Source organism: Sardina pilchardus, chromosome 8, assembly GCF_963854185.1.
Source record: "Sardina pilchardus chromosome 8, fSarPil1.1, whole genome shotgun sequence".
Lineage (NCBI taxonomy): Eukaryota > Metazoa > Chordata > Actinopteri > Clupeiformes > Clupeidae > Sardina > Sardina pilchardus.
In genome coordinates this window covers 2,939,417-2,949,416 of record NC_085001.1, presented here as the reverse complement: position 1 = coordinate 2,949,416, position 10,000 = coordinate 2,939,417, and the positions used below count along the sequence as shown (strand labels likewise).

The 10,000-nt window shown below is 46.3% G+C and overlaps 3 protein-coding genes across 3 annotated transcripts in view; 1 reads left to right on the top strand and 2 right to left on the bottom strand.

The window, feature by feature from the left end:
* The window catches only part of ak8 (adenylate kinase 8), a 33,549-nt gene extending 29,077 nt beyond the window's left edge, over positions 1 to 4,472 (bottom strand). Inside the window, exons 1-6 of the mRNA XM_062543922.1 lie at positions 4,376 to 4,472; positions 3,868 to 3,965; positions 3,603 to 3,687; positions 2,918 to 2,967; positions 2,250 to 2,360; positions 918 to 986 (exon numbers count right to left, since the gene is read on the bottom strand). Coding sequence (XP_062399906.1) covers positions 918 to 986; positions 2,250 to 2,360; positions 2,918 to 2,967; positions 3,603 to 3,687; positions 3,868 to 3,951 — 399 coding nt within the window. The 5' untranslated portion in view covers positions 3,952 to 3,965; positions 4,376 to 4,472. The remainder of the gene's footprint in view (positions 1 to 917; positions 987 to 2,249; positions 2,361 to 2,917; positions 2,968 to 3,602; positions 3,688 to 3,867; positions 3,966 to 4,375) is intronic.
* A 181-nt stretch (positions 4,473 to 4,653) lies between these two features.
* Positions 4,654 to 6,052, top strand: spaca9 (sperm acrosome associated 9). Its single transcript, XM_062542350.1, is given in 4 exon segments — positions 4,654 to 4,882; positions 4,969 to 5,013; positions 5,016 to 5,137; positions 5,608 to 6,052. Coding segments are annotated over 4 exon segments (636 nt in total). The 5' UTR covers positions 4,654 to 4,738; the 3' UTR covers positions 5,933 to 6,052.
* Positions 6,053 to 7,279: 1,227 nt separating this feature from the next.
* Positions 7,280 to 10,000, bottom strand: part of tsc1a (TSC complex subunit 1a) — a 30,684-nt gene continuing 27,963 nt past the window's right edge. Inside the window, exons 21-22 of the mRNA XM_062542348.1 lie at positions 9,934 to 10,000; positions 7,280 to 9,047 (exon numbers count right to left, since the gene is read on the bottom strand). The exon at positions 9,934 to 10,000 is cut by the window's right edge and continues 122 nt beyond it. Of these exons, the coding sequence (XP_062398332.1) occupies positions 8,666 to 9,047; positions 9,934 to 10,000 (449 nt within the window). The 3' untranslated portion in view covers positions 7,280 to 8,665. The remainder of the gene's footprint in view (positions 9,048 to 9,933) is intronic.

The following is a 10,000-nucleotide window of genomic DNA, read 5'->3' as shown; positions in this document are numbered from 1 at the left end:
TTAAAGGAAGCACTGGATTACTAGAATGTCCACACTGTGAAGTGACAGCACACACACACACACACGTCTCTCTCTACCACGGCACTCATTATCCAGATGAAGAATACCTTCTCACACAAAGCTGTGTTCAAATAAATAGGCAGAAACACACTCCAATTTCAACATCAATGTCACTACACTATATTTTTAGCTTTCCATCACAACTGATGTTTCTATGGTGCTAGTGATCTTGTCAGAAGAGAATGGCACATTCTAGACTTAAAGCATCAAACCGGCGCTAGATCACTCAACCAACATGCCCCAAATATATATATATATATATATATATATATATGAGTAATTACTGTACTTGTAAGTTTTCTTGCCGTGATTATATTACTCTGGAAATAATCAAATGTACTTTACACAGGGAAAAGAAAATGAGGACAAAAGAAAAAAATAATTGAGGCAAAGAGTAACAAGGTGTGTGTGTGTTGGTCTGTCTCTGTGTGTGTGTGTGTGTGTGTGTGTCTGAGTTGCCATGCACCTACAGATGTAGATATACTGTATGTGGATGACTGTGTGTGTGTGTACTGTATGTGTATGACTGTGTGTGTGTACTATATGTGTATGACTGTGTGTGTGTGTGTGTGTGTGTGTGTGTGTGTGTACTGTATGTGTATGACAGTGTGTGTGTACTGTATGTGCATGACAGTGTGTGTGTGTGTATGTGTCTGACTTTCTGTGCAATTAAGCAGATAGTAATTGCTGTATAGCCTGGCAACTAAAACTCATATGATGACGTGTTGCAATAGCCCTTTCAAATCGCCGGTATATATTTATTCCCATATCTTATCAGGGATTTCAGGCGTACATATGAAGACCCTGTGTGTCTGTGTGTGTGTGTGTGTGTGTGTGTTAGAGCTTTCAGCACTTACCCTGCGCACACAGTCAATTCTGGACAGCCTGGATCGCACCATTCTGATCCAGAGATCACTTGGGATCTTCTGCAACATCACAGGAGACAGACAACCAGAGACAACAACTCAGTTAAAGGGATAATCCGGAGTGAAATGCACTTTAGATAAATTTTTCGGACTATTGGGAGTACATACGTTGAGTTGACACCAAAATCATGTCATTCGGATGTATTTTGAGAAAGTTCGAGCTCACCGTTTTTAGCCAAAACTCGTTAGCCTGGAAGTGACGCGGGCATGTCCTTTCGCCGCTACAAAACGCTATTTTTATACCTCTTCTACTGTTCCAAACAACACTACACTTACGTGGTAGTGAGTAGAGGATCCCTAAAGCCAAACCGAAGTATCCCCACGTCTTTATGTGGTCGGATAGAGAGTCCAGAATTAATTTAATCGAGTCAGTACCTTTCCGGAAATGTTAATAAAGTGTTGTTTTAGCGTTGCCAGCTGCAGCAGTGACATTTCCGGAAAGGTCTGCACTAAGTGAGCAGTAACGGTAGTATGCTGTATGTGAGTTCTGCACTAAGTGAGCAGTAACGGTAGTATGTCGTATGTGAGGTCTGCACTAAGTGAGCAGTAACGGTAGTATGTCGTATGTGAGGTCTGCACTAAGTGAGCAGTAACGGTAGTATGCTGTATGTGAGGTCTGCACTAAGTGAGCAGTAACGGTAGTATGTCGTATGTGAGGTCTGCACTAAGTGAGCAGTAGAGGTCTGCTCTAAGTGAGCAGTAAAGGTAGTATGTCGTATGTGAGGTCTGCTCTAAGTGAGCAGTAACGGTAGTATGTCGTATGTGAGGTCTGCTCTAAGTGAGCAGTAAAGGTAGTATGTCGTATGTGAAGTCTGCACTAAGTGAGCAGTAACGGTAGTATGTCGTATGTGAGGTCTGCACTAAGTGAGCAGTAACGGTAGTATGCTGTATGTGAGGTCTGCACTAAGTGAGCAGTAACGGTAGTATGTCGTATGTGAGGTCTGCACTAAGTGAGCAGTAGAGGTCTGCTCTAAGTGAGCAGTAAAGGTAGTATGTCGTATGTGAAGTCTGCACTAAGTGAGCAGTAACGGTAGTATGTCGTATGTGAGGTCTGCACTAAGTGAGCAGTAGAGGTCTGCTCTAAGTGAGCAGTAAAGGTAGTATGTCGTATGTGAAGTCTGCACTAAGTGAGCAGTAACGGTAGTATGCTGTATGTGAGGTCTGCACTAAGTGAGCAGTAACGGTAGTATGCTGTATGTGAGGTCTGCACTAAGTGAGCAGTAAAGGTAGTACAGTATGTGGTATGTGAGGTCTGGCCAGCACCTCTCCTCTGTCCTGGCACTGCTGGGCTTGGCCACTGAAGTCGGGGTCCTCCTTTAGGATGTGGTTGACGGTCACGCGAATGGCCTGGGTGCGCTCACACACGGCTCTAGTCTGAAGCACAAACACACACACACACACACCACCAGATCACACAGTCAACACGCAGGACATAACACACACACACACCACCAGATCACACAGTCAACACGAAGGACATAACACACACACACCACCAGATCACACGGTCAACACACAGGACATAACACACACACACCACCAGATCACACGGTCAACACGCAGGACATAACACACACACACCACCAGATCACACGGTCAACATGCAGGACTTCAGACACACACACACCACCAGATCACACAGTCAACACACAGGACATAACACACACACACCACCAGATCACACGGTCAACATGCAGGACTTAAGACACACACACACCACCATATCACACAGTAAACATGCAGGAAAATGCCTGTGCCTGATGTTGAACATTTCAAAGCTATCAATGGAATAATCTATTTTCAAATAAAATGTCTCTCAGCTGGGTCTCTAAAAACTTTAACCCCTGATCATGGCTACCACAGTGATGTGGCTGGTTTGGGAGGACATTCCTACAGTGGCTAAAAGAACCACAGGCTTGACTTGCACTCACCACGGTTCTCTTCCCAGCTGCTGGCGGGCCCAGCAAGATCACTCGAGGCACTGGGAACATGACAAATACCTGCTCAAATCAGCAGACTCATACAGTGGACAGTAGGCATTGTGCATCGGAATAACTTACAGTGACATACTACACTTTGCAGGCTCTGAGGGTGCTTTGTAGAGGGCATTTGAACTCAGCGGGCTGTGGTAGCCGTATTGTGACAGACACAACAGACTGGCCTACAGATGCACTGTGACATACAGTAAGCCCTTTCACAACATCAGGCTGTTTAAACCGTCTCAACAGTTTTATTTGCAAGAACTTCACACATTCTGACATGATTATTCCAAACACAGGTCAGAGGTCAAAACTGTTAGGAGCCCATTCTAGTCATCGAAAAGCTCAAAGGCTTCAGACCCCAATTTTATGATATATATATTTGAGAGAGAGATATTAGCATTATTATGCCGTATTGCATTTTACACATTCCATAGACCATTTTAGATATTGAAGCCTTATTGACACTGCAAGAATCAGGAAAATCATCAGCGTATTTTGTCTGCTTCTACTGTACACGCCATGGTATGCTTTAGCGCCCTATATTGGGCGCTAGTATGCTTTAAACAAGGGCTCCACCTTGTGGCTATTGTGAGAAAGTTCCAAAAGAAACAAATCTGAAAAAAAAAAACCTTACCCTCAACACTGCCCTTTTTCAGCATCCCAATTAGATACTGAATGGGGTCCTCAGGCTTATCAACGACCAAATTCCTCACCAGAGACTGCAATTAAATATTCGAAGGTCAGTGGATTGAATTTGTTCCGACAATACGTTTTATTCGATTAGTTCCAAAGGTTAAATAAGGATAACTAGGAAGTAAGTGAAGTGTAAATGACAAGGACGCCTGCTTGAAAAAAGTTGACCACAAAAGGCATCCGAATCCCGAGTGTCTGGTGTTCACCTGCAGCAAGTCAAAAACTTCATGCTTCTCCGCATAAATGGCCATTTCAGGAGGAATCCTCAAAGGCTTTACCGTGGCATCCATAGCTACAAACTCGGCTAAATCAGAGAACATAAATTAAACCGGTCAGCATACAATAAGTCAAATCTGAACTCAAAATAATCATGCACCTGTCACTATTACGTTAAGCCAGAGAGGGTTAAAGCGGTTAAGCATGGTGTGTGTGTGTGTGTGTGTTAACAATCATGGTTAGTGGTAACTTCGCTTGCATTTGCTTGGAAGTTTTGTGTCCTAGTTGCTAGTTGTGTAACGTTTCAGAGTTGTTTTCTTCGACCGTGGTTGTTTATGATATGATTGCTAGGATTAGACAGAATAACGTTAACTTTGCTAACGCTCTCTTGCAAATCAGCCATTACAAATCATAAATTATTATTTTGCATGAATCGACAAGAGTTCCATCCTATCAAATATCAAGTGGGAATTGAAGTAAGACTATATATCAACTTACCTTTCTACTTGTCACTGAGAGATTTTGTTTTATTTGGCTAAATGTGTTGGCTAGAGTTAGCAGCAGCAGTTAGCGCACTGAATTTGTGGTTACCATGGCTACGCAGTGACGCATCATCCATTCTAGAGCGTATTCAGATGTTGCTAAGCGACATACAAACAATTGATTCTAAAAGCGAACTGTCCTCTACGTGGCGTTCTTTTTTACTGTCTATGGGCGTTCTTTTACTGTCTATGGTTCGAAAGCACAACATTCCGAGTACCTGTTGTGTGTGTGACATTTCTTCGATAATTTACATGTCACACCTCTTATTCTTCTGGTTGAAATTTGAGTCCAGGCGGGGTGCTGCATGAGAGGTCCGCTATGAATGAGGTGAAGGAAAGACTAGCAGCTATTGAAAAGAAAAAGAAACGTTTCAAACAACAGCAATTTATCTTCACATCTGCTCTGGAGAGATCGCAGGAACAAGCACATGGAAGGCCCGAGCCAGTCAAGACGGTTTCACAGGTATAACGGTGTTTTCATTCATTCAGTTACAAAGACCTATTTTACCAGGTGTACTCATTAAAACTTTTATTATTTCCCCCTGACAGATCCAGAGGTATATGATCCACCATTGCAGCAACGCCACAGACAGAAGTCAGATCTCCACAACGTCCTGAAGCTCATCAGCGCCACCTGGCGGTACGCCAGCAGTGATGCTTTGGTCACCTGCAAGTTGCTTCTCCACCCAGACAGCGTCATAAGCAAGCTGCGTGCACAGTTGAGTAACAGCAATAACACGATCCTGTCTTGCATAATCAGCAAAACACAACAACTCTCATATTTACTAGACATATTTGATGTTCATGGTTATGGTTCTTAGCAGACACTCTTGTCCAAAGCAACTTACAGTGACATCAGGAGCCTACACATTCCATTTGCATTAGCATTACGTTTATAATAGTCAATGTTCTGATTGGGGGTTCTAATTAATTAGTGATAATTTAATAGAATAGTACACCTGTGTGTGTGTGAGTGTGTGTGTCTCTAGTACACGTGTGTGTGTGTGTGTGTGTATGTTTCCAGTACACCTGTGCGTGTGTGTGTGTGTGTGTGTGTGTTTGTCTAGTACACCTGTGTGTGTGTGTGTTTGTGTGTCTCCAGTACACCTGTGTGTGTGTGTGTGTGTGTGTGTGTGTGTGTGTGTGTGACCAGCAGTGCTCAGCAGCTCTGTCTCTTCCTCCTGGTAGGCACCCACATGACGAGCTGCTGCGTCTCTCCTTGGAGGCCAAACAGCACTACGGGGGCGTCATCAGCTTCATCCCACTGGCCCTGGACCTGCTGCGGTCAGCCGCCGCCTCGCCTGACCTGACCCCTGACCCCTCACCTGTGCCCTCCCCTACGACCCCCACGACCCCGCCGCACTCCGCCTGCAGCCACGCCGGCTCCCAGAAGGCCGAGGGAGACGTACGCGTCCAGTCAGCGCAGCCCCAGCGACACCCAACGGCCACGCACACAGCAGCTCGGCATGCTGGGAAGCCTGCGTGGAGACCCGCTGGGGGCAGACGCAAGTGACACCTCACAGACGCTCTGAGAAGAGAGATTTACTTCAGATACGGAAATTAAACACACGCAAGTGAGACCTCACACACGCTCTGAGAAGAGAGATTTACTTCAGATACGGAAGTTAAACACACGCAAAGAACCTCATGCAAGAGCAGAACGTGAAATATGGGCTTTGACTTTCCACATGAGGTGCTTATGATTAGTGTGAGCAACTTTGAGCGTGAGTGGATTATGAGTGAGACATAACGATTGCATTTAAAGCTGAAGTTGCCTCTTGGCTATTTATCAGATGTTTTTATCCAAAGACACAGACTCACAACGACCGGCCAGCTGTCGGGCAGTGGTGCTCTGTCTGCTCCACCACAGCCAGCTGTTACAGCGGACTTTATGAAAACAGGCCACTACGATCGCTCTTGCTCTTCACATGAAGAGAGAGGCGACTATGATTGCTCATGCCCTCTTCATATAGCGAGCTATGAATCTGACTAGGAATGTGTGAAGTAGTATTTGAAGAGTTCTTTTCCAAAACGCTATATCCATTATTTTAATACATTTTCACAAATCATTTTTTTTTTTCATTTTGGTTTTTCCAAGTAATTTCAGTGAAACTGTATTGGATTATGTTAAGTTGATTTATCTTTACTAAATCAAAACAAAACATCTGCATTTTTATTGAAATTAAGTGAAATACACAATTAAATAACATGACTTTTTAATATTTTCAAAAATGGATTTATAGCGTTTTGGAAAAGAGCTCTTCATTTATTTTCTCCGTAATAGTTAACCCAATGTGTTCAGTGATCCAGGCCTTTACTGCACAGTAGGTTATTTTTTGGGCTTTTTATGCCTTTAATTGGACAGGACAGTAGAGAGAATGACAGGAAGCGAGCGGGAGAAAGAGCTGGGGTGGGATCCGGAAAGGACCACGGGGCGGGAATCGAACCCGGGTCGCCGGCGTGCGGTGCAGGTGCCCCAGCCAGTTGCGCCACGGCTGGGGCCAGGGCCCTGATGTTTAAAGTAATTAGGATGCGCTCCACTCCCACACGACTAACTCTGACTCCAGGGCAGCTCTCCTGCGATGGGGAGGAATTCTCAGTGCTGAGGGGAAGTGGGCCTCTAGCTCCATCCCCAGCTAATTACACTTCAGAGTCTTATTGGCAAGCTCCAGATTAATGGAGATTAATTAACGACTGAGGGAACTTTTTCAAGGACGGGTCGATGGGGAGTGAAAGTCTGGACATGGCCACTAGATGGCACTAACGTATCTTTCAAAGCCTATACCAGGGCACCTACACCATGCATCATCTTCACTGAGGCCCATCCAGAGGGAGATCACAGAAGCACTACGGAGACGTGTTTATGGAATAGCTTTTATTGTTTGGTTTAGTGTCCATCATCACTGATCAGAGTACATGTACAGTGGGAAATAATCCATCATCACTGACCAGAGTACATGTACAGTGGGAGATAATCCATCATCACTGATCAGAGTACATGTACAGTGGGAAATAATCCATCATCACTGATCAGAGTACATGTACAGTGGGAGATAATCCATCATCACTGATCAGAGTACATGTACAGTGGGAGATAATCCATCATCACTGATCAAAGTACATGTACAGTGGGAAATAATCCATCATCACTGATCAGAGTACATGTACAGTGGGAAATAATTCATGTTTGGCTGTGCTGAGGAGCAGCACGTGAACACTTGGTGTGAACGACTGACCGCTCGGCTCACTGACGCTGGGCTCACTGACCGCACAGCTGTCATTGTACACAGTGACACAAGAGAGCCAGTGTTTGGGTGAAGCTTTGAGAGAAAGAGGGAAAGACACTGAGCACTTAAAGCAGGAGCGGCGGCTCCAGACAACACACGAGTGCTTCCACACATGAGTATTGCACTTCATCACAAGCGACACGTCCCTCTTACTCCTATACAGTATTTCTCTTTCTTCAACTCTTTTGGTTTATCCATTTTTTTGTGCTGTTATTGTTCTTTTTTTCTTTTTTTTTTTGGTCTTACAATCATTACTGAGTGGATAAAAATACAGCAAAACAACTACTTAGTAAAACCTGCTGACTAGAAATCCCCAAATTAACTGTTTCCTCACAGCAAGCTGCTAAACGGCTAACTACTAAATGAGCAGACAGATCGTCCATCACTGGGCCTCTACAGTGGGGTCATGTGACTCTACGGTGGGGTCATGTGACTGTGGGCGTCTATAGTGGGGTCATGTGACTCTACGGTGGGGTCATGTGACTGTGGGCGTCTACATTGGGGTCATGTGACTGTGGGCCTCTACAGTGGGGTCATGTGACTGGGCCTCTACAGTGGGGTCATGTGACTGGGCCTCTACAGTGGGGTCATGTGACTGTGGGCGTCTATAGTGGGGTCATGTGACTCTACGGTGGGGTCATGTGACTGTGGGCCTCTACGGTGGGGTCATGTGACCTTACGGTGGGGTCATGTGACAGGGTGGTGATCTTACAGTAGCGGCTGTTGAACGCAGCCTGATAAAGGGCTGGTAAGGGCTCTGAGTCTCTCCCTTCTGATTCCTGAGGCAGAGGAAAATAGCAGATCACACACACACACACACACACACTTTGGCATCTTGCGCGCTCACTCCCTCTCCCACACACACACACACACACACACACAGGGCTCTTAGCTCAGGTCCCACTCACACTCCCACTCACACACACACACACACACACACACACACACACACAGGGCTCTTAGCTCAGGTCGGGCAGCTCATTGTAGTCCATGATGTGTAGATCCTGAAGTCTCCTGGAGCCCTCATTGGCCGGCTGCTGGTCACATGACTCACAGCGGTCACATGACTGAGCCTCGGCCTGCGCTCCGGAGGAAGTGGGCGAGGCCTCGCCACAGTGGCACCCCGAGCTGGCGTTGGATTGGCTGCTGTCCAGGGCCTCGTCCTCGTCGTCGTAGAGGCCGTCGCTCATGTTGCGGGAGAGCTGGCGTGCGCGGCGGCCCAGCAGGCTGCAGGAGGGCGGGGAGGCGGAGAGCAGCGGGGACACGGCCGCGTCCTGCACGCCCTTCACACGCTCGCCGCGCCCAGGAGCGTCCACCGCGCCCGCACCGCAGCCGTTCGCCCTGCGCCCAGGAGAACAGCCCGTTACTAGGGGTTACCGCACTTCACTTTCAATTAGCTCTGCACCATTCACTCTTTTGTTTTTATTTGAAATGGCAGTCTGAGCAAATGTGATGAGCTCCTCCTAAAGGCTGCAATTAATAGTGCCGTGTGTACGGAGTTCTATTCATCCCCTCCTCATCCTCGTCCTCTTCCTCTTCCTCATCCTCGTCCTCACACTCAGTGGAGCTCACTTATCAGGAGTGCTGTGCTTCTGCTGCACTACACACACTCAGCAGCCACAAGAGGCCCAGACTTGAGGCTAAATTGGGAATATTGAACTAGAGCTTGACTCTCAAAAATTAGATCATAAATCAAGTTGCAGTCACGATATCTGCCCTTGTTTCAATCAAACAACACAAAACAACTCAATAATTCACATTTGCTTGACTTTCATTTTTTGATGAATGTGCTTATGCATGAAACATGTGAATGTGTTGTACAGATTCCCAGGCAGAGACTGTGACACATCAAGGAACTACTAAAAGGGAGCTCTAGGTGAAGCCCACTTCCAGAGAACTATGCTAAGCTAGGCTACCTGGTCTAACGCACTTCCAGAGAACTATGCTAAGCTAGGCTACCTGGTCTAACCCACTTCCAGTGAACTATGCTAAGCTAGGCTACCTGGTCTAACCCACTTCCAGTGAATTATGCTATGCTAGGCTAACGGAGTAACCTTTCAGGTGGTGGGTGCTGAAACTGACGTAGCTGAGGCACAGTGCTGGGCTAACAGGATGAAGCTTTCTGGGTTTAACCTGCCGACTCACCCGTCAGGGTTAAACCTGCCGACTCACCCTTCAGGGTTAAACCTGCCGACTCACCTTTCAGGGATAAAAACTGCTGACTCACCTTGTCTTGGCGGGGCTGTGTGCATCCGTCTGGGCGGGGCCTGTGAGGTGGTTGGGGGCGTGGTCTC